The 24,681-nt window shown below is 40.7% G+C and overlaps 2 protein-coding genes across 7 annotated transcripts; both read right to left on the bottom strand.

Moving 5' to 3' along the window:
- Positions 1 to 10,143: 10,143 nt before the first annotated feature.
- Zfand5 (zinc finger AN1-type containing 5) lies at positions 10,144 to 19,937 on the bottom strand. 6 transcript variants are annotated; one of them, XM_076561127.1, is made up of 8 exons: positions 19,442 to 19,912; positions 18,550 to 18,629; positions 16,840 to 16,898; positions 15,479 to 15,638; positions 14,984 to 15,095; positions 14,296 to 14,399; positions 12,364 to 12,489; positions 10,144 to 11,755 (listed from the first exon to the last, which is right to left on the bottom strand). In XM_076561127.1, exons 4-8 carry the CDS (start codon positions 15,627 to 15,629, stop codon positions 11,607 to 11,609), a joined length of 642 nt encoding a protein of 213 aa, XP_076417242.1. In that variant the 5' UTR covers positions 15,630 to 15,638; positions 16,840 to 16,898; positions 18,550 to 18,629; positions 19,442 to 19,912; the 3' UTR covers positions 10,144 to 11,606. The 6 variants fall into 6 exon arrangements, with proteins under 6 accessions (XP_076417242.1, XP_076417244.1, XP_076417229.1 ...); XM_076561129.1 differs by lacking the exon at positions 16,840 to 16,898 and having other exon boundaries at positions 19,442 to 19,899; XM_076561114.1 differs by lacking the exons at positions 16,840 to 16,898; positions 18,550 to 18,629 and having other exon boundaries at positions 19,442 to 19,937.
- On the bottom strand, positions 19,442 to 20,885 carry LOC143271186 (uncharacterized). Its single transcript, XM_076563347.1, has 3 exons — positions 20,877 to 20,885; positions 20,278 to 20,434; positions 19,442 to 19,942 (listed from the first exon to the last, which is right to left on the bottom strand). The coding sequence occupies exons 1-3, from the start codon at positions 20,883 to 20,885 to the stop codon at positions 19,518 to 19,520; spliced, it is 591 nt and encodes a 196-aa protein (XP_076419462.1). The 3' UTR covers positions 19,442 to 19,517.
- Between the last annotated feature and the right edge of the window lie 3,796 nt (positions 20,886 to 24,681).

Genomic DNA, 24,681 nt, shown 5'->3' with positions numbered 1-24,681 from the left:
TTGTTATATCTGCTCAATGTGAGACCCTTGATCATTGTCAACTTGTACAGTCAACTGATATTATAGTGGGTTTCTGACTGCATGAGTATGTAATTCATGGCTTTTAAAAACATGCCATTGTTGTCCTATCTCTGCTAAAGAGATGAATAAATGTTGGTTTCAATATCTAGACTTCTCCTAATGAACTAGATAAAATAAATTCCAAGAATGTCATTGGCTCAGTTTTGTTAGTCTAGGTGGAAAATGTCATATTAAGTTTGTCATGTTCAAATAATGTATACTGTGGTGCAGTTTTCTGAGAGAAAAAGAAATGTCAAATGAGTAGGCCTAGACTCAGTGAGACAGCTGGCTATAGATCATTTTCTACTAAAGTTCTTTGTAGACAGTTTAAGACAGTTCACCCTGGAAATGCCTTCAATGCAAATTTCAAGATGACTCTGCATCCAGGAAATCCTCGAGTCAAGAGGCTCCAAGAGGGATGGGGAGGGGGCTCAGGCAGTGAAGTGCTTATTATGCAAGCACAAAGGCCTGAGTTCAAATTCCTCCCAACAAATGTGTCAATAACCCCAAAGCCGGGGTAGTGTGGCCAAGCCAGTGTCTAGAGCTTTCTGATCAGCTGATCTAACCAAATTGGTGAGGAGTAGGCTCACTGAGAGACCCTGTCTCAACAAAAGAAGATGGAAAGCAACTAAGGAAGACACTCAGCATCAACTTCTGGCTTTGATGCATGTTCACACACATGACTTGCATGTACTCTGTATGCACACACATGCATGGTGCCCCCAAAAGAGAGAAAACTAGTAGGATACTATTCAGACATTCATGTCAACTGCCTAGTAGCTCAGTACTGTGTCTCCTCTCTACGTCCCCATTATTATATTTCTCTCCTGGAGGAGAACTCTTATTACTTGGGAGGTGGTCATTCAGTCTATTTTGTCTGAATATGTACCATTGTGTAAACTACGTCCTAAAGTTCACTGCTTTCTGAAGGAGGAACCTGTGAATCCTTCTGAACAGTGTGCTGAGGTCTGCATTTTCCCCAGACCCTAGAACTCTGCTGATCTTGAGCTACAGCTGATGACATGTTTTTTTTTTTTTTCATGCAGGTCATCTCATGTAGGTAAGATTTCAAGTCCTTATTTCCAGAGTTTATGTCAACAGTTATATCTCTTTCCCTTCTGCAGAAAGAAGCCCCCTCTGCTTACTCAATTATCAGTACAGCAGTTTGACTTAGAGTATCTTTTAGGGGTTGGGGATTTAGCTCAGTGGTAGAGCAAGCGCAAGGCCCTGGGTTCGGTCCTCAGCTCCGGGGGAAAAAAAAGAATATCTTTTATACTCCTGTCCAGCTCAGGTATTTCTTTACTCACTGAGGTAGCTTTGAACCAGAGAAGACAGGGTGAAACTTATGACAAAAAAAAGGTATCAGTGAATTAGTAGGTAAAATGAGTGGTCTATGCATTGTAACTAAGGGTTTGTTGTTGGATTTCACTCAACTCCAAGAAATGATGGGCCTAAGTGGTTGCTTTTCAGAAGCACCAGCCTAAAACCTGAGCTACATATTGAGAAACACTCAAGTTTCAGATCAAAATGGGTTTGGTCCCATTTTGTGAAGTGCTTTAATGTGGTCCTGTGTACACATGAGACCATGGATACCCACTGCTAACTTCTTATCATCGTGACAAGATACCTCAAAAACAAAAACAAACAATGACAACACAAAAACAGTTTAAAGGAAGGAAGATTCATTTGGCTGGCAGTTTTAGTCTGTGGTCACTTGGCACCATTGTCCTGGGCCTGTGGTATGGCAGAGCTGAGCTTCTGACTTCATGGTTGCCAGGAGATAGAGAGATCAAGGGCCAGAGAAAAGTTCCACCCTTGATGACATCTCAGACCTGCCCCCCTTTACCAGAGCTGACTTCCTGTCATTTCTACCACTTTCTAATCCCTCTGGCTATGATCTATCAGTTCATTAATTCGTGATGATGTTAGAGCCCTCACGATCCAGTTATCTCTCAGTGCCCCATTTTCTAACACTGCTGCCACTGGGTACCACATTCAAGTGAGTGAGCTTCTGGACCAGCCAAGTTCCCCTCTCTTTTTATTGTATAAGTTTCATTTATGCCAGACAGTAAGTATATTTCAAAACAGTGTTTCTGATGGCTGCTTAACAAAATCGTATAGGGTAGAAAATAAAAAAAATACAGATTCTCCCACTTTTTTCTGATCTACTGGGAATGATTTAAGATTCAAGAGTACTAAGCCAGGCATGTGTGGTTATTTTTAACTCTCCAATTGATTTTGGTGAGCCAAGTTTTAGGAATGTCTTCATTAAAATATTTAAGCTACCTTTCCAGTCTTCAACATGACTTAAACCTCATCACGTTTGTCTCTGGATCAAAGGATTAGAACTCAAAGACTGATTCTAAGATATCTCTACTGCAATAGCAGTTTGGGATGCAAGTTCAAAAGAAATTCTACATAGAGAGGAGTGATAATGAACCATTGTCCTGATTAGATTGACACTGAACCTCTCTACTATTTCAGCCATGGAAACAGCAGTATAGAGTGAATTGGTTTTGTTCATCATACAATTCAGCTAGGAATACAATAAAAATTTTGGACCTAAAAGGTTAAGACAAATGTGGAAGGTAACACATTTGAAACTCACATTCTTGGCTGGAAACACTCACTAAACAAAGCGAGACCATGGTCTGTGTTTGAGAGGAGTAATAGAAGAAGGGTATGAGGGAAATGGCAAGGCAAGATGATGATGATGGTGATGAGGCAGAGGAGCAGAAAGGGTTGCTTTGTTGAGATAGGATCTCACTATGTAGTCCTGCTTGGCTTACAGCTTGCTATACAGACCATGCAGGTTTCAAACTTGTGGTAATCCTCCTGTTTCTACCTCCCAAGTGCTGGATTTCAGACATGTGTCACTGTCTTAGTGACTGTTCTATTGCTGTAAAGAAACACCATGACCAAGGCAACTTATAAAGTAAGGCATTTAACTGAGGGCTTGCTTACAGACTCAGGGTTAGTCCATGACCATCATGGCAGGGAGCATGGTAGCAGGCAGGGAGGCATGGTGCTGGACAAGTAGCTGAAAGCTCACATCTTATCTGCAAGATGGAGTTATCGAGTAAGACTGGGCCTGGTATAGTCAGAGCTGGCTCCCAATGACATACCTCTAACAAGGCAACACTTTTTTTTTTTTTTTTCCGAGACAGGGTTTCTCTGTGTAGCTTTGTGCCTTTCCTGGAACTCACTCTGTAGCTCAGGCCTGCCTCTGACTCCTGAGTGCTGGTATTAAAGGTGTGCACCACCACCGTCCAGCAAGGCAACACTTCTTAATCTTTCTCAAACAGTTCCACTAATTGGGAGCCAAGTATTCAAATGTATGAGCCTATGGGGATCATTCTCATTCAAACTACAACAGCCACAATGACTAACTAGGCAAGTGTTGTTACCTTTTCCTAGAGAGACACAGGTCCAACCACCTCGATGTGCATCACTAATAAGTATAATTTCACCAAGGTTCAACTTGGTGAGAACAATGAGTTTATTGTGCTTTCTTACAGAGCACAGGTATGGGGTTACTTACAGATGTGTGGGTAATCCTGTAAACATGCATCGCCATGAAGTCCCACCTCATCATGGATGGCAAACTCATAGAGTCCTGTCGTCAGTCTTTACTTCTTTATGTGGTCTAACATCTCCCAAGATCACGTGTAGCTGCGGACAGGTAAAAACTTGAATCCAGGGAAGGGTCTCCTGACCATCACCATAGATCTGGCTACCACTGTATTGTTCTGCTCTAGCTGCCATGAGCACAGTCCAAGAACAGGATCTTGTTATGGTCAGATGAAAATTCCCCGTCACAGATGGATGATGGTAATGACTTGTTTTTCAGACAGGGTCTGATTTCATAGACCTTGCATGGCCTGGAACTCACTATGTAGACCAGGCTGGCCTCAAACTCATAGAGATCCATTTGTCTCTGCCTCCTGAGTGCTGAGATTAAAGGCATGCTACCATGTCTGACCAACTAGAGTACTATGTTTGTGCCTCATGAATGCATGTGCTCTTTCAACCTACACCCATTCTTGTTACCTCTGACACAAAGAGAAAAGTTACAAGTCTTCTAATACCTCTGAAAAGGAGGCATATCCTTGGTTTATGTGACATAAAATTCCCTTTTAAAATACTCAAGATTCTTCCCCCAAAGGCCATTTAGATCCACAATCTTTTGAGACACAGATCTGTTTTGAGCAAGAAATATACCAAATATAGAATGCAATTTCCACAAGCAAGAAACAGATACCAAATATAGAATGTAATTTCAGTGACTTACAGACTTGAGCTTAAAACAGAAGGCAATGAAGAAAGCCTAGTGGTGGGATTCCATTTCCATTCTACCACATTGATTTTCGTTCATCTCAAGACTGATTCTTATACTCCACCTATTAAAACCAGGCCTCTTAGACACCTGGGAATAGGCCTTTTACAGAGGTTCTCAGCTGTGTTAAGTAATGTAAAGCCAGGTATGGTGATGCATACCTATAATTCCAGCACTGGAAAGGTTAAGATTGGAGGACACTGAGCTTGAAGCCAGACTGGGCTATCCAATAAGACCCTGGTTTTATGTTTGGTTGGCTTTTTAAAGGTAGGTGTGTGTGTGTGTGTGTGTGTGTGTGTGTGTGTGTGTGTGTGTGTGTGTGTGTGTGAAGAAATGGCTCAATAGTTAAGAGCATTTTCTGTTCTTCCAGAGGACCCGTTTGCTTCCCAGCACCCATATGAAATGGCTCAGAAGACTTGTAACTACATTTAATGTTTAATGCTATTTAACCTATTACCCACATCATCATTTCATCTGTATCGATGAAGGCACTCAGGTGCAAAAGTAACTTTTCCAGAGTCGCAGACTATTTTTCAGACAGAATCTCACTGTGTAGCCCTGTCTGGCTCAGAACTCACTTTTATTGTATAGCCCTGCCTGCCCAGAACTCACTTATGTAGACCAAGCTGGCCTCAAACTGACAAGAGATCTGTCTGCCTTTGTCTCCCAAGTGCTGGGATACTGATACTACTCTGGATATACTAGGTTAAACAGAATACACAAAAATTAATTTCATCTTTTACTTCTTCAGAAGTGGTTGTCATGAAATTTAAAGTTACATAATACTTACATTTCTATTGCAGCACCTGTAAAAGGATTTTAAAATACTACTTGTACAAACACTCTCAGTTAGTAGTATTTTGAGTAAGTAAATTTTTTTTTTTTGGTTATCAGTCTTATAGAATATCCCTTCTGATATACTTTAATAGAGATCTTTTCAAGAATAGCCTCCCAAATCCAGAAGATGGCCAGAAAAACTCCAGTTTGGCCAGAAAGCAGTTTAGATTACCTCAGCACTTAGACACCAGAACATTTGTTTCCTGCTAGATACTGGGAATTCTGCCTAATCACCCTGCTCCTGATGTTCTTAGTAACTGTAGCTCATGGCTAGTTTATCTCCAGGCCAAATAGGAATGGCTGTATATTACCATCCCTTCCGCGAAGGTCTTTAAAAGCATAAATTAAACTGATGCAGCACTGGGTGCTCTAGCCTGAACAGGACCTGTTTTCTAGGCAAGCAAATTCACACTGTTTCTAGCTTTTGTTTAAAACACATTGCATTTGTGGTATGCCTAAACCAGACCTTGATTCACTGCATTGAGATGGTCCTTGTAGGAGTTAAACAAAATGGAGTGAATTGTGCAGAAGAACCACATACAAAAAACAACTCTGGCCTTAAAACGGAAAAAAATTGATTCCTACTATTCTTAATACCACAGAAAACCACTTTTAAGAAAACTCAACAACAAAATATGAGTGGAGGATAGAGCCCAATGAAAGAGCTGAATAAAAGTAACCTTACTGTCCATTTCAAACCCTGGTTCTAGCATTCTAGGAATATAACCATCATCTTACATTTTTTCATCTAATATTTTATACTGGCATAATCCTCTATTGAATTACATAGCTGTTCTGTTTTACACAAGAGTCATATGTAGGCTTCCTGCTAGTTACATGTCTCAATTTATCAAGAAATAACAACCACTAACTACTCTTTAATTCACAAAAACCTTTCTTTTAAAGCCTCAAACATACACATCACCCCAGCTCTTAAAAGCCATGCCCAATGTGACACAATGAAATTGAACTTGCTTCAAATAGGTTTCATCTGATATTTTTCTCATTGATATAACCTAGGCAGTAATAAAATTGGTTATGTGACCCCAGATATTCAACACTATCTAGTAGTATAGCTGAAAATGGCACTTTTAAAAGTGTCTTAAGCTTTTCTCTACATAATATAAAACTCAAATGGCTAAAGACTAATATGTTGGCACAGTAACCACTCTTCTAACAAGTTTTTACTGCAGAATGACTTTACATTAACCTCAAAGCTTAATGTTAGAAACCATTTAGTACACTATGTAGGTTTATTAGCTATATACCTTAACTCCAAAGGAGGGCTTCCTTGGGAAATATACTCTAGTGAAGTAATTTTCTCATAGGTGTGGACATAGAATTAAACAAAAAACAAAACACTAGGGGTTGTGTAAAAGTAGAAAGATGGGACACAACAGAAGGCCTCAAGCACTATTTAGGTGTTAATGTAATTTGTATGTTTGAATCTATCTTTAGTGATGGGCCAGTGAACTTAAATTTGCTGTGGATTATACACACAAGCTGCTTGAGAAATGTAGACATGGGTATTTGGCCTATTGTGGAAACACATAGATACAGTGAGTTTATGGACTATTTCTTTTGTGAACAGTTCCTGTCCTTGATTGAACATTGGTAATGTAGAGATTTCCTATTAACTTTTGAGTAAACTATCAAATTAACCCCCAAACTGCTTTTGTATATTTCACCATTTCAGATGCACATGGCCCCAAATCCTAACGTGTCTCACACAGCCCAGACTGGCCTGAAACTTTCAGTAATCCTCTCAGCCTCTGGAGTGCTGGGATTTTGGCACAAGATGCTATATGCCTAGCTAAAATCTAAAAGTTCTGTAGTGACAATTGAAAAAAAAAAACAAAAACAAAAAAAAACTCAAGAGTATCAATTTGCTTACAAGTAACCTATAATTTACTTCATCTTGCTATTGTTAAGTATCTCATGTAGTCATGGCCCACACCTTTAATCTCAAAACCAGCCTGGTTTACACGGCAAATTCTAAGACAGCCAGGGCTATATAGGAACCTGCCTCAAAAAGCAAAAAACTTCTCATGTGAAGAAATGTATCCCTGCTGACACACACATGGTGCCTGCAAAAGCTGAGCACTTGGGAGGCAGAGGCAGGAGGATCTCTGTGAGTTCGAGGACAGCCTAGTCTACAGAGATCCAGGATAGGCACCAAAATTACACAGAAAAACCCTGTCTCAGGTGTGTGTGTGTGTGTGTGCTGGTGGTGGTGGGGGGTGTATCCCTAACCAAAAGGAAAGCAGCACTCAGCTGTTGTGAACAAAATATTTATATTTATGCTACAAAGCTCACTTATACTTGGACAGAAATGTACTCTAGGGGATACAAAATTGTCCTCTGCAATTATCATCTTTAAATTATATTGTGTGTGTGGTGCTTGCATGCAGGTCAAAGGACAGGTAGCTCTCTGGGTCCTGGGGTTGCAACCCAGGTCGTCAGGCTTGGTGGCAGCACACATGGTGCCTGCAAAAGCTAGAATGTTCCCTGAAGTGTTGGAGTTGCAAGCAGTTGTGAGTCACCCTATGTAGGTGCTGGAAACTGAACTTTCGACCTAAGGTGGAGCACCAAGTACTCTGTTCTCTCTCCAGACCTCAGGTACACAATCTTATTGACACTAACACTCTCCTGAGTTATGATCTAGTACAGCAGACAACATCCACTTTAAGAATTGTTTCAAATGAATTTATATACATGCAGGTTGTGTACAGAAAGTAAAGACTTGCCCAAGTTATGACATTTACCTAAAATGCACACATACTTCAAGTGGTGGGTATGGAACAAGCTGAGGCTTCATATAGCCATATAGTCATTTCGAAACCCTAAGAACATACATAAAAATAAAGCCTGCATATGTTTAGCATTGTTCCACTATCTTAGTAGATATTTACCCTTTTTGGGTTACTAGTTAGGAACTCTTAATGTAGACATCTTCAAAGAGAACCTAACTCAGAAGAATGCCTCTAATCAATTCAAACTACTGTGAAAGTTAGAGATCTTAAGATAGGTATGGCAGGCTATAATCCAGCACTTGGAATGCTGAGGCAGGAGTTTGAGATCAGCCTAGGCTACACGGTGATTTACAATTGGCAGTCAGTCTCAAAATCAACCAACTAGTCAGCCAGGCACGGTGGCACAATCTTGCAATACCAAGACTGGCAAGACTGCTATAAATTCAAGGGTACAAAGCAAGATCATTTCAAATTCAAAAACAAAAGCTACAGATCTTAGCCTTTCCCTTAGGTAGTTTGGTGCAACCAAATTAATTTTTTATCCAAGTTCTAAATGTCATTCTGAAAAGTTAAATAGCAAGTATGCTATTTAATTTTAAATTCCTTACTGTTTTAAGTGCTTTACTGACATTCCTGAATTACACGTGATATTCTAAAAAACGAAGCAGGTAAGTATGGCCTTACAGCAATGATAGCCCAATACTAAATCCTTCACACACACACACACACACACACACACACACACACACACACACAGACACAGACACACACACAACCTATCTTTCCTTTGTAACCATCCACTGGGTTAGAAGCCCTAGCTTTAGAAAAGGCCCACTAGATTACATGTAAAGATTTGCCTATTTACAGGACTAACATAGTACTTAATTACAATGTACATAGCAGTTAAATTAGTCTAGAATGAGACACACTGAATTCAAGAGTCTAGGAAGAACCCAGGAAGAATCTTCCTAGGTGCCTTACACACTGAAACTATTCTCCCTAGCTGTTCTTAAAATATCTAAATCCAAATCTTAAGGTCCCCCCATATATATAGACAGGGACCATAAGATTTGGATCTATAACACACATATATAGGTTATACAGACAATATGGACACATGGGTATATGACTTATATAGAGAGATGTGTGTGCATGTAGCCAAGAGCTCACATTCCTTTAACCCAAGCACCTGCAAGACAAGGCAGGATTACAAGTAACAGATTAACCTGGGCTGCACAATGAGTCCCAGACCAGAGCTAGGGTTGAGACCCTAACATTCCTCCCTACCCCCAAAATGTGATAATGGAATCACTGATTTTTGCAATGTTTTACTACCAAAGACTCCACACATTGATGGGGGGGGAGGTATGCACAAGGGTTCACCATCTGAGCATCTAACTTTTAGGTCAGAAGTACTTGCATTAACATGCATGCAGCCTTTGGTTCAGTTCTAGAAAAAAAGATAAAGCATCAGACTTTTGTTGACATTTGTAAGGAGACAAAGTAATTTTAAAATGAACAAGTTTCCCTTTTAAAATGCTTTTAACTCAACCAATACCCTACAGACTGAGGGGATAATACTGCTCAACACATGGACTCCTGCAAAGCATTTCAACTTGATGTAACAGCAGCATTCATCCAAGAAGGGATGGAAGTGAACCAGGCTATTTCCACTCTGAAGTCATCCCTGAAAAGCAAAGGCTTTATTCTTGATTTCAGCTGGCCTGGAGCATTTGCTGCTATTCCTTATTATTTAAGCGTAACAACTGCATAGACTCAGTCTAAGGTGCTTGCTTTCCTCTCTACATTAGAGCCAAACCCACACAAATAAAGCAACTGGTTTCTGTTAAAAAAAAAAAAAAGGTAAGTCATATCTATTTACCATTCAGCAGTCTTATGCTACCAGAAGAAACACAGAATATATACATATATGGAATTATTTAAATTTCATTCCTTCCTCAAATTTTAGGGCCATTTCACCTGAGCTCTTCAAAATTTGCCTAACAGTGCCACACCTGAGGAAGTTTCATGACCAGCTCATGGTACTCACATGATGGAGTTCAAGAATGATCATGAAAAATAAATTTGCAAGAGACAATTGAATATCTATTTTCCCTGTTTGGGGGTCTAAGGCTTAGAAACCCAATGAACCAGAAGTTTCCCTCTGTACACTGCTTTTATTATTTACATAATACAATATAGCATCAATGCTGAATAGCATGATTATGTGCAATACATAAATATGAACTATCTGTACACATCTGCAAATCTAACTCAGAACTGAAGTACATAAAATTGAAGCAAAACTGAATGTTTTAATAAAGAAAAACTAGGACTGAACACTGCAATAAATCAGAAGTAGTGCCTTGTGTACATACTTAACTATTTACAGATGAAAACAGGCATTACCACAACACTAATCTAACTATACTCATTTATATATAAAAAACACAAGTTTCATACATCACAAAAAAACCTTCCATTATAACACAGAAGTGATATTACCAGACAAGCATCAGTGAAGTATACTGCCTTTTCTAGTTGTTATTGTACAATGCTGTAGATAATGCAGCCCATGCAATACACCCAAGAACACTAGAGTCCTACACCCAAATACAATATGATAAAGCAGCCCTCTGCAAGTGGTGCTGGATACCACTAAAGAAGTCTACTGCAGCCATGTTGGTTATGATTTTCCATGCAGAAGGGTACAGTTACATTAAGAACTGAAGTCTTTAAAAAGCTTTAAACATTCTTTCTTGAACCAAAACATTCAACAAAAGATGCACATGAAAAATTAACTGTTCAGATACCTTTGCAACTTAAAATTCAGATGCATGTTATTTAACAGAGCTGCTGTATGTGAAAACCAAACGTAGAGTTTAATTTCTTCTTGTAAACAAATCCTAGTGCAGTTCTGTGCTACAATTTTAGTAATGAGAATGCAGATTTATCTTCCGGTGCAGGCCAGCACAAAAAGCTTCAAAGATTATCTCAGGCACCCTGTTGTTGACTTGATGGTTTTACTTATAACCAGTTGTTGACGTTACCTTTCGCAGAATGTCCTAATTGACAGCTTTTAGAAGACCAATTTAACCAGGCTTATACATGGCACCAAAATACTGGTTTTGTAGCTTTCTTCCTGCTTCCAAAAGTCATGTCGAAATTAAGGTGAAGTTTGACTATGGTAGTAGACTGCCAGTCCTTTTCTGGTGTACCATTTTTTTTTTTTTAAAGTACAGGCACATAACACTAGCCAAAGATTATACCTTGATTACATTCCCAAAAGGCAGATATGCTGCAAACATGCAGAGATTTCATTCATTTAATTTGGCACACGGAACTAAATTTTGTTCCTATTATCTGTGTATTTCAATTTGTTGTGCAGATTTTGTCCAATTTTACTGAGGGGAGGGCATATACATTTGTAGGGCTGTATCTATCCAATTCTGCCTGTAACAAACACCCAAACATCCTAAAATATCAATTATAAGACAGACAAGTATAAAGCAAAACTCTGGAGAACATCAAAGGAAAATGGCCATGCATCTGCTCTTTAATGTTTTCCTACGATATATTAAAATAAAAACAAAGTTTCAGTCTCTTCACATGTAGTAATTTTATATTCTCTGGATTTTTTCAGCCACAACAACTGGATTCTCTTTTCTGATTTTTGCTGCAGCTTCTGCTTTGTAATCATATGGACAGTTGTGCTTGTCAGAGTAACGGTGAAGTCCACAAAACAAATTTCCACATCGGCAGTCAAACCCTGCACAAACAAGAGCAATCACTTGGCAACTTGTAGCAATTAGGAAAACAAGCACTCTAGTCACTAGAGAAAAGGAATGGATTTTCACTGCTTTGATTATGAAAGACCATGTCAATCCTGACAATGGGGTAGAATTCATGCAAGCTCTAGAATTAAGATGACTTGAATTCAGAACACAGCCTTACCAAACCACCCCTGAGCTGAGTATTTTACATGAAAACTACATATACAACCAACTATAAAATTCTGCTGTAAAAAACACCTAGACCATTTCATGCCTGGCTCCACGTAGGTGTTCATTGCTGTTAGTTCAGCTACCCTTTTTTCTGTAAGCAACAAAGGAAGGAATCAAAAATCAAAAGGGACAGACGTTTCTTTATTTATCAGATAAATAAAAACAATTCACAAGGCCCAAGGTTAATGATAATGATTACATGACTAGGCCAACATTACAACTGGATGGAAATTAAATCCAACCTCTCAGCCCACTAGCCCTTCCTTTCTGGAAATGTTAGGACCCCTTCTCTTTCTTTTTTAGTACTGTGTAAAACCAATAATTTCTTTTGGAGTGACTCTTTTAAGATGTGAATTATTTTATGTGTTAATACCTGTAAGGCCAACTTTCTTTCTACACATAAAACATCTGTTCTTCTTTGGTTTGGGCAACTCAGGAGCTTTTTCTTCACTTTGAGAAGTACTGGGTTGAGAAACTGATGGACTGGGCTGAGTGACAACTGAAAGACAAAGTTATAGATTAGAAATCTGTGTGGAAATCACTAGCTGACAATTATGTTTAAGTTTAAAAGAATAGTACTTAAGAGAAACAGCTAAGATTTGGAATGTATGTTTAAGCAGCTTTTCTTAAGTTTGACTATTTCCTGCCAATTACTATACTAGTATACACTTCTGGTAAATAAACGGTTAAGAAATTCTTTCAAACAAAACAAGCAGCTGCTTTCTAAAAATCTAAACAAAGATTATCAAGCATACTGCATAGGTTTCTGAAATATTAATTTTAGACTAGACCAGGATTTTTTTGTTGTTGTTTTGACATGGTCTTACACCGTAGCCCAGGCTTTCCGTGAACTTGAGGCCATCGTTCTGCCTAATGCACTGGTGGTGGGATTACAGGAATACACCAAACTGGCTTCTAACCAGGTTCTTTTTTTTTAATGGCACAACTCATTTTCACTATTACTTCTGACTAAATGACATATCAAGAGGCCCCACCCTTTCTTAATCTTTTTGTTAATTTCTAGCAACAAGATCTGTCACAATGAATGAAAAATTGCAGACTGCTGTATTAAAGCCCCAACCCCTACTAGTTCTTCAAAACAAAATACCAAAATAATTTGCTAATACAACATGCTAATTCCAATGCTTAGTATAACCAAGTTTCTAGGAAAAGCAGATCGCTTTAATGTAAACTGATCTCTCAATTCACACTAGCAAATATACACAGTGGTATCAACAGCCTAGTAGCAGACCAACAGAAAATATTCTACCTATTTTTTCCTAAGCTACGATGACAGCCTTAATATAATTTTTCCTGTGGTATGAGAATACGTAGTTGGGAATGTGAATGTTAGCTTTTTTTTTTTTTGTCTACACTTAAAATGTTAACAATCAGCTCCTCAGACATACAAGGGAAAGGGAGGATAGAAAAGTAAAGAAAAAACAAATAGCAGTGAATCAGATTTCTATCAAGTAACAAATGTGGTTATTAGCTACAGATCTACTTCCAAGTAGCTTGTGTGTGGAAAACATAAACATGTTTGGTCAGTTTTTTCAAAGCTGGACTTACTACAAATACAGACTTGCCTGCCATTTCATGACCAAATAATCTGACTTTTTGGGACTAATACAATACAGGGGGAAAACAAAACAACAAAACAAAACAAAAAGGCATACTAGCAAAAGTCTTCAAGACAGATTGCAATCCCCTGCCATTTCCCCCCCTACAATCATTTTACACTTCACTGTCTCCCGTCTACAAAACCGAACAGATTTGAGTAAATCACGTGCACATAGATAACACTAACATAAGTCAGTCTTCTTGGAAGATTAGGGAACTTCTGGTTGTGTTATAAAAATAGCTCCAAAGCCACTACCCATTGAAAACAAAAGCCCTTCCATACAAGTCTCACAACACATGTACTAGGGATCCCACATGTTTACAACTCTCAGCATTAGTATGTTCTTTTGCTTTACTGTTTCCTTCAACACTGACAGAGTTGAGACTAAATAGTTATTATAAAACTCCCCATGGCCATGCCATTGAAAGTCATTAAGTTCTTACCACATAAATAGTTTCCAGACTACTTGATTGCTTTTAGGAGTGAGGGTAATGAGGGAATGAGCAGAAGAGGGTAAAAACACTAATAGTTTATATTCTTTGATACTGCTTATTTGCTCGACCTCTAATTTATAGCTCTCCCTCTTTGGTTTTTCAATGAAAGGAGAGAATCCCATCACCAACTCAATTCTTTCTCATACTTCGAAATTCAGAACTGAACTTGTATTAAACTTAAAAAGCATACCTGGCTCTGACACCTCTGTTTTCGGGGTAGTTATTTTGTCCTCTCTTGAAATGCTCATTTCTGTCATTTGTTGAGTTACAGGCAAGGCAGCCACAGGCACATTTCTATTTGAGTTCAAGCAAACAATTATTTTTAAAGATGTTAAGGGTATTATTTTTTGAGATAAGTTGTCAATTCAAGTTTAAATTATGTGTTATTTCCAACATGATCAAATGGCACCAGATTAATTTAAAAATTTGGAAAAGATATTTGATGTCCAACATAAATGAGTAAAAATAAAGAAAGTAACTTGATAAATGGCTCATCAACTCATGGCTGCATATTTATATAGTATCACATTGTAAGATCTAGAGTTTTAACTGTGCCTATAATTTAAGGGCAAAAGGAGCAGTTGTGTTGAAACACCTTGTGAGGCACTGTAATACAGTCAAGAGTCTTATCTTTACAATCCCTAATCCTCAATTACAAAGAAATAAAAACAACATTTTTAACAGTGGCCTTGCGGGGTTTATGAAGTATGTTGTGATATACACCTTTATTCAATGATCCAAGAGCCAGCTATTAATGGAATCCTTCAGTGCACACGTAGGCAAAGCCAAGGCCACCTGATACAACCACCTTGATTATTAAACGTATAGTACAGACATCTTGACTTTCCTGTTAGAGACTTGGAAATGTTCACTCTTACCTTGATTTGTCAGATGTGCTGCCAGCAGCACCTTCACAGTTGTTTAAACTAGCATCTGCTCTCTGTACAGATGCAGAATCTGAGGTAGGACTGTTGGAACCACTAGCTGTCCCTATTTAAAAAAAAGGGATCTGTCAGAAACAAATCAGCACTTAGTACTTAGTAAATAAAGACTTAGTAAGTATCAATACTTGCATTTAATTTAGTGATCTAAGCACCTTCACTGCACTGCAATCCTACACTTGACATTCAGACAAAAAAAAAAAAAGGTCATAACCCAAAGACATGTATGAAAACTTCAAAAAGGAAAACTGAAAATATTACAAGACGTGTGCAGAATAGTCATTTGTTCCTGAGGTAGTCACGGCAAGCACTTGGGCTGTTGTCTTAATGTCAAGCTCTTGTCAGGCATTCTCAAGTTTTCGATATTCTCTTGATTCTTAGGTTTTTCTCTCCACCAGTTCAAGTTTTTTTTTTTCCTTGGAAACAACTTACCCATTGGGCTCATTCTGCCACTATTCTGTTGTCTCTGAAGATGTTCTTTGTAGCAAACAGAACACATTCCATTTGTCCTAGGATTCCCATAAAAGCCACATCCTGTACTACATAGCATGGGCCCTGGGGTCTGGTTAGTTTCCTGAGCCATATTTTTCTGCTATAAACAAAACAGAATTTTAGAAATTAGCATGTCACAAAAACAAACTGAATACAATACAATCACCACTATACCTTTGTTATTTCTAAACACCAAAATCTGTTACTAACAAAAACTAAGATTGTGCTAGTTAGACATAAATGAGTATATCTTAATGACTTTAAAAAAACAAAGAATGTGAAAGAACTGTTCTAGGACCAAAAAGAAACTACACCATTCAATAAAGTGTATACGATTTCATCTGTTACTATTGAATTTCAGTTTCTGAAGATGTCAGGTTGCCAATTTATCAAGTATTATTTGAATCAATTTTGACAATTCCCACTTTTACTTTCTGCTCTTGTACTATAAGTCAACCATTTCAAATGATGTTTAGTTCAATAGAGTAAATGCAAAAACAGGGAGGAAAAAAAAACCATCCCACAATAATCCAACTAATCACCATCTCTTGACATTTATTAGTTCAAGTTGGCTGAATCCTGGATTTAGCCCTACAGCTTTTAAATAAGATTATTTTATGTGTGTAAGTGTTTGTTTGTATGTGCACATATATCCCTGGTGCCTACTCACTCAACTCCCTGCAACTGGAGTTAACAGACCACATAGTGTAAGCCACTATGTGGGTGCTGGCAATTGAACCCAGGTCCTCTTATGAGAGCATCAAGCACTTTTAAAAGGTTGACCTATCTCTACAGCCCACCTACAGCTTTCTTAAAGTCACACACTGAACCTGTCTTAAAGACACACTTGGGCACCATCAGTAATACTTCCACTGAGACAGGCACCTGTATGTAGCCTCAGTGCCTAGCAATGTGCAAAGCAGAAACTATATCAGCCAATTTTTCAGTCTCTATTAACTCTAACAAGTATTTCTTTTTCTCCTGTCAAAAATAAAAATCTTGGGGCTGGAGAGTTGGCTCAGTGGTTAAGAGCACTGTTCTTCCAGAGGACCCAGGTTCAATTCCCAGCACCCACATGGCAGCTCACACCTATCTGTAACTCTAGTTCCAGGGCTTCGGACACCTTCACACAGACATACACACAGGCAAAAACACCAATGCACATAAAATAAAAATAAATTAAAAAAATAAAAATCTTTCCAATCCCAAATTTGATGATGTAAGCAATATAAAAGCACTCTTTGGTCATGGTTAATATCTAGTGTTAGGCTACCAGAAGGAACTTTACATAGCAAGCATACCTGAGCCTTTCAAAAGTTGTTTAAATTGGCATAAAAATGAGTTAAATTTACATTTCCCACTGTGTAAGAGAAAACATACGTTAGAAAATATTACTTTTGAAAGAATTATGTAAAAAGCACTATTTGAGTGCATTTGGTTAAAATGAAATTATGGTCACTCATTTTTTCAGCTACTACACAGTAAGATACACCCTATTAACTCTTTACCAAAATTGCAAAGATGAAGGGGACTAATCAATGTGACCAGGACAGAATCCTGATCATGAGTACCCAGTCTTGAGCAGTTAAATGACAGCAATCTTTGCTTTTGTTAGCACAAGAAAACTTTATTCGAGCAAATCAAACTTGTATATAGTGTTTAAAAGCCACAGTTTAGAATAGTAGTAATTTAGTGAACACTGTCTCTTTAAATAGTGAGTGGAATTTAGCTGACTCATTTCAGAGCAGGGCAGCGTAAATATGTCAAGATTACTTATGCAGTTTAATAAACACTTTTAGTTGAGGTTTTTAAATGTTGAGTGTAACACACACACACAAAAGAAATAACAAATTATGTATCTTCATTTTCTCCATACAGTGTGCTGACCTTTCTTTATCCTATGCAAAAAGCTGGGCCTTTTTCAGCCCACTTAAGAACTATGCTAGTCTCATTTACTAGGCTAACTAACTTCCAGCAACACCTGACATTCTTTAAAAGTATACTGAGGGAATCTTAAGACCAACCGATCAAATCAACTGTTTTTAGTTACTAAGAAAGCACTTTCCTTACATGAATGAGAAGATCCCACCTAATGAATTCCCCACTTAGACAAGGATTCCACCTTCTTCAGAAAATACAACTCAAATTCTTAAACGTAAGTACACAGAAAGAACAAGAACCATCAGTCTTCTATAAGGCTCCCCCTCCCCTACTAAGTCAGATTTTAAATGCCATCACATGTGCACAGCTTGCTTTAATATTTCTCCAAAGCTTAGATCACATGGGAGGGCGCTTCAGCCTGTCACAAGGCTGCAATGTGACAAGCTGAGCTGGATGGAGGCTCTCACATAAAGCCTAGTCAACAGGGGCCTCTGAAATCAGCTTCTATTTATATCTCAGAGCCTGCCAACTCCTACACAACCCCAAGAACTAACGATGCAGCACTCATATATCTCACATAACAAAACAAAATGCAATTAAGGCCTCCAGGTTTTTCTAATGCAGGATCAAAGAACAATCTCACCTTCAATCCACAATACCCAAGCAGAATTAATAGCAAAATAAAATATGGTTATTGAAAAGGGGGCAAGAGGGGCGTGAGCAGCACAGTGGTAAATGCACGCTAGCATAAATAACGCTTACATTTAATGAAAACTATAGGGTGTTTGTTAGTTTACATATCCTGTATTTCCCTTATATTCTGGGAAAAAAAAGTTGTTAGAAACTTAGTATTCATCCATAAGCCAGCCCTTCCAGGCATAGCTGCGATGGTTTTTGTTTTGTTTTGTTTTTTTAAAGTAAAGTTCACGGCTTTTCTTAGCTCGTAACTTAAAACGAACCTTGCTGGACTAACGACATTTATTTTCCACTTCAAAAACTGAAATGAATGAGCTTTTCTTTTAAACTATGGGATTGCTATTTCAGGGGCACCTGGTTAAAAACGGCAAGACCACTCACTAACCTGGAGCTCAGACCCGAATTCTAGGCTCTAATGTGCCACTAAGCCTGACCTTGGGCAAGTCCTTAGTCTCCAGGTCTCGGTCACCTCAGCCAGTTTTTTAAAAGCTCCCTTTCCAGATTAATACCAGTCCTAGGCACAAAAATAAAAAGGTACAACTAAAACAAATCCCTCATTTTGGGCGGGACACTTTAAGAACAAACTTGAAAGGTAAAAGTCAATAATAGTTTCATCAATTGAGATTATGAATCTCACTTTTAAAGAAATCATGAAAATGAGAAAATTCATTTTTATCGTACTATTTCTCTTGGTTACTGAATACCAAGCTTAAGAAACGAGGTTCTGACCCATATATTACTTCCTCCTAAAATATCCAGGTAATATTCTTAGCTTCCATCAACATATAACTTCTAATACCTCCCTCAAAATACAGCTCCATGGAGTACATGGAAAAGCGAGCAAAATGTTAACGTTCACCAAAGTTCCCGTAGACAAAGGGAGAGGCGCTCGATCTGCCTCCATGAAAAGGATCTTGGGGGAGAATGCTTAACCACATTGGAAAAACTAAAAAAAAAAAAAACAACAAAAAAAACCCTCCGGGAGAGCCGTGGGGCCGGCTCCCAGCGATTTCGACCGAGTTCGGGGCCCGGCGGCCCCCCATCCCCCTCGCAGCGCAGGCCGCGCTCCGGGAAGCCCGGCAGGGCCTGCTCCAAAAAAGCACTGAGTCATGCACTCGGCGGCCCCTCGCCGGAACGACTCGGCGGCGCGGAGAGCCGGGCGCGGCAGCCGTCACGGCCTTTGTCTGCCCGCCGGCCGGCCGGCGCCGGGAGCCGCAGCACGCCGGGCCATTGTCCGGGTCGGTCGGCCGCCGGGCCGGGCCCGTCTTTGTGCTCGCCGATCGGGCGTGCTCCCGCCCCCGCGCCGTCCCGGCCCGCGCCACTTACCCTGCGGGGCCCGGATGCACTAGCGAGCAGGCGCGCGACGCCGGGCGGTGGGCCGGGCCGAGGCCTCCGGGAAGGGTTAGCGGCCGCCGCGGGCCGGAGCGGGCCCGAGCGCAGGCGGAGCTACGCCGGCGCCGCGGGGGCCTCCTTTGTTCGTGCAGAAGCGCCGAGGCGGCCGAGCCCCGCCGCTGCTAGGGTGGGAGGGCGGCGGGGGAGGAGGAGGAGGTGGAGAAGAAGAACCGCAGGCCGCGGACGACCGCCGCTCCAAGGCGCTCGGCCGCCGGCGCCTCACGCCTCCACAGCGGCGTCCCGGCCGAGCGACGAGGCGCACGGAGCGCGCGGGAGAGGCCTGAGGGCCGAGAGGGCCGGAGGACGGTGCTCTTCGGGCTTCCGCCTCCGCCAGAGGAGCTGCGCGACTCCGGGCAGCGAGCGGACGCCTGGCGGGGTGCACACGGCTCCACGATCCGGCCGACTGACGCGCTCGCTCCGACCGGCGCTCGGGATCTGAGGGAAAGGGCGGCGGGGGCGGGGCCTGTGCGTCAGCGAAAACCCGGTCGGCGCGCCGCAGCGCGGTGACGTGGGGGCCCGAGGCCCCGCCTCCGGCCTGCAGGCACCCAGCTGGGGGCGGGGCCGCGCTGGGGGCGGGGCGGGGCGGGGCGGGGCGAGTCCCGAGGTTGCGGTCACCGTAGCCTAGTCACTCTCCGGCCGGCGGTTCCCTGGGTGGAGCTGCTGTGGCCGGTCCGCGGAGGCGACGCGTCTATTTTTAACCCTATTGTCCGCCCTCAGCCTCCCTCGCCAGCCCAGTTCTCACGCTTCGTCCCCCAGCTCCGTTGCTGTACCTTCCCCGCGGGACGAGCAGGCACGGCCGGGAGGAGGCTGGCCCGGTTCCGGCTGTCGCCGCAGCTCCGCCCGCCACCGCCCAAGGTCGCGGTTCGCTGCTGGCTCTGATCTACGACCGCCCGCCAGCCAGCCCCAGTCCCGCGCCGCCGTTCTGAACTGTTAGGCCAGCCTCTAGAAAAACCCTGGAAATTGACTATTCCAGGGAAGCACGGAGAATCGGGACAGGACTGAAGAAATGGGACAAGGGGACCAACAGGCTGGACCCCAGGCAAGGGCAAGGTGCTGGATACCTGCCCAGACTATGAACGGAAACACTTATGCTTGCCTCTTCACGGGTTCACGGGCACAAATGTCGTTTCTACCGATCTAAAGAATACATACACAAATGGTTAGGGCTACCTTAGCTACAACTAGAATGTAGTTAAGGCCTTTCCCCTAGGTACCATTACAGTTAGCCTTGGCTGGAGCACAGGAACCTTATTTCTAGGTCATACGTCGGGTGATTCGCGTTTTTGAGATTGCGGGAGGAGTGTGGGGGAGGGGTGCTGCTGTCCCAATGCTCCAAATCAAACAGCTCTCAGTACAGCAAGTGAAGTACCTGGGACATAATGTGTTTAAAAAACATATTTCGGTGTCATACTGCTAAGATAAGTAACTTATTTGAGATTTAGTCTGGGTCATTGGTTCTAGGATATTTGGAACTTATTTCCGCAAACTAGTAAATAGTAAAAATTACTGCTATCATTTACCATCCGGTTTCACCGTCACATGTTTTTCATTCGGGGTCTCCTTAATTTATCACAGTAATTTCTTGAGAAAAATGGCCTGTCTATTTGTCGGATAGGTAGTCATGATAAAGGATGCTTGCCTGGAGCAGTAGAGGGTAGAAAGGCTAATGGAAATCATACTTACTGAGGATAAAAATAACAAGAGAATTTAAAAAAGAGAGAGAGAACAACTTATTGTCTGTCTCCCTTGACTCTCCTGTTTCAAAAACGAGTTTCACAAGATTCTTATCTTGTCCAATTTAAACAACAACAAAGCCATTTTAAAATCAAGCTGTTGATGCCTACTCATCTGAAAGCCTTAATCAATAATCAGCTTAGACTTTCTGTCTTCAAAATCAAGAATCTTCTATTTTATTTATAGTGAATCATTTTTGGATTAAGGATTGCTTAATGCTAAAAAACAAAATTGATCAATATTATAACTTAAAATTGACAAGTAATACAAAATCTGGTAATTTAAGTAAAACCTGCGTATTGTCTATGTGTACTTATGCCTTTCAGGTGTTTACAGGGTAACATTGATGGGTAAATGAACAGTCAGGTAAACTAAAATTCCTTGCAGTATAATGAGACTTTAAAGAAAAAAAAAAGCCTCAGCTCTAGCAGTCTCTACTAGAAGCTCCACTGCCTGTTCTGATATGCCAATTAAAGAGACAGAGTCGCATTGTGGCCCTGACTGGCCTGGAACTTGCTTTATAGAGAAGGCTAGCCTTGAATTCACAGACATCTGTCTGCTTCTGCTTAGTACTGGTACCAAAGCAGGCAACACCAGAGTGTGTTAAGGAACGAATATCACACACAAAGATTTAGAGATCAAGAGAGTGAATCAGTACAGCTTTGTTGGGAAAATATATAGATCCAGTAACCCCAAGTCAATCTTTGGGGAAAAAACAAAATGAAAAACAAAAACATAAGCTCTAAGCCAGGCACAGTGGCACACACCTTTGATCCCAGCATTAATGAGGCAGAGGCTATGTAGTGAGTTCCAGGACAGCCAGGTGTACATAGTGAGATCCTATCTCAAAAAATAATGATTTGGCCGGTCGGTGGTGGCACACGCCTTTAATCCCAGCATTCGGGAGGCAGAGGCAGGCGGATCTCTGTGGGTTCGAGGCCAGCCTGGTCTCCAAAGTGAGTTCCAGGAAAGGCGCAAAGCTACACAGAGAAACCCTGTCTCGAAAAACCAAAAAAAAAAAAAAAAAAAAAAAAAAAAAAAAAAAAAAAAAAAAATAATAATAATAATAATATTTAACAAGTCTGGGCATGATGGTGCACACTTTAATCCCAGTACTTGGGGGGCAGAGGCAAGTGGATCTCTGCCTGCCTGGTCTGCAGAGTTCTGGGACAACCAGGACTATACAAAGAAACCCTGTCTCAACCCCCAGTTCCTAGCCCCACACAAAAAATCAAAGGAAGTTATTGGTCCACCTTAGAATATAGGGACCTGGGGTTATTTTATCTTGATAGGATGTTTTAGTCAGGGTTCTCCAGAGTAGCAGAACTTATAGAATGAATCTCTTTATATCTTTGTGTGTATGTATAGTGTTTATTAGAATCACTCACAGGCTATGGTCCAACTAATCCAACAATGGAGGCTTATGAATGGAGAAAGTTCAAGAATAGAGAAGTTTTACAGTCCGCAAGGCTGGATGTCTCTGCTGGTCTTCAGTAGACACTGGAATCCCAAAGAACCATGCCAGCAAAGGAATGGACTTGCTAGCAAGGCGAGGGCAAGCAGGCCAAGAGCAAAAGCTTCCTTTTTCCATGTCCTTAGATAGGCTTCCTGCAGAAGGTGTGGCCCAGATGAAAGGTGTGTCTTCCCACCTCAAGATCCAGATTGAAGATGCGTCTTCCTGTCTCAAAGGTCTGGACTGGAAGTGGATTCACCTGCTTCAAAACCAAGCCAAACAAACAAACAAACAAACAAAAAACACCTCTCACAGGTGAGCCCTCCATTTCTGGCTTGTAGTTCATCCCAGATGTAGTTGACAAGCAAGACTAGCCATCACATATGATAAAGATAAAAGTATAATGACTTCTGGCTTTATTAAGTTATCCTGCATGGACAGCTCTTCTTTTTCTCTCTGTACTCAGAACTCAGGGAAAATCAAGGCCTTTGCTGGGTTTTGAAATCTTTTGCGTGTGATTTGACATTTGCATCGTGTTCCTTTATTCCCAGGCCTTCCCACATTGCAAAGACGAGGGCAAACCAACTCAGTATTTAAAAGTCATTTTTTAAATTGTCAACCAAAGAGATTATGGAGTTATATTTAGAGCAAATCAGTTAAAAATGCAATGTAACAGCTCTTTACAATGTTTGCCTCTGTAATAATTAATGACTACGGTAAGTTAACGGGCTAGGGAGATGGCTTAGCAGTTAAAGTGCCTGAAGACCTGAGTTTGATCCCTGTGGGTGGAAGCAGAGAACTGACTCCTACAAATTGTCCTCTGACCTTCACATGTGAATACACATGCACTCAATAATGGATTGTATTTGGTTTCAGCTAAATAAGTAGCTGGCTGTTTTTTTGTTCCTCCAAGAAAGTAATAAAGCGTGTATCAGTTATTATGTAGACCTTGTGATAATTTGTATATTTTTAATTTTACGTGTATGAGTGTTTTGCCTGCAATATGTGTGTGTACCATTTTCATGCCTGGTGCCTACAGAAGTCAGAAGAGGGTATCACATCCACCCATTGAAACTAGAGTTACAGATGGTTGTGAACCACTAAGTATGCTGGGAAACAAACCTAGATCCTCCGTAGGAACAGCAGATGCTCATAACCACTGAACCATCCTATTTCTCCATCCTGACCTTGTGAACATTTAAATGTCATATGTACTATCACTAAAAACAAATTCATTGAAGAATCTTTAAATAAGTATCATGATGGTCCTTTACCCAACACAAGACTTTTTGACACAATTAAGATATACTCAATATAGAAATAAATTTTAAGACTAAAAGACCAAAAGTCTTTATTACTTGTATAAATCAAGAATTGAATTCAAAGGAAATGGATGGCTTAATATGTACACGTAATGTGCCGTGATATCACCCTTTAAGAAACAAACTTCTTTGGTCTTAAGAACTCTGAGAAATCTTTGTGACTGAGCAAGTCAGATGTAAGCTGTTCATTTGATTCCAATGCCAGCAGTTAGCTAGGAATTACTCAGGAACAACCTGAGTTCTTGGGTGGAGTCAGTCAGTAAAACAGTTAAAGACCAGGCTGATGACTCTGGTCCTGTACCTAAGATGATACAGAGCTTGCCTACTGAGTAACTGTCCTATGGCCCTAGCTATTAGGAAAGAACTACAGAAAGTGGGCAGACACCCTTAGGAAGGGAGGGATTCTGGCAGAAGACTGTCAGAGGAAAAGACAAAATAGGGTGGGCCTGTGTCCTAGAGAATGCAAATACTAGGCAAAGAGCCGAAGGCTGGCATTTTAAGTTCATGCAATGTTTTCCCACTTAAGTGTGTTTATTAAGATCCTTTAAGTTGGTAAAATTCTTAGAGCCCAAGCGTTATCTACCTTTGTGTGGAATAGACTGAAGCTGAGCAGCAAGTATGTGTCTTGATTGTTAGGTGTCTAGTGAGACTCTGGCCTCGTGCCC

This window comes from Peromyscus maniculatus, chromosome 1 (genome assembly GCF_049852395.1).
Source record: "Peromyscus maniculatus bairdii isolate BWxNUB_F1_BW_parent chromosome 1, HU_Pman_BW_mat_3.1, whole genome shotgun sequence".
Taxonomy (NCBI): Eukaryota; Metazoa; Chordata; class Mammalia; order Rodentia; family Cricetidae; genus Peromyscus; species Peromyscus maniculatus.
The sequence above is the reverse complement of the archived record's forward strand: the minus strand, read 5'-3'. Positions and strand labels throughout refer to the sequence as shown.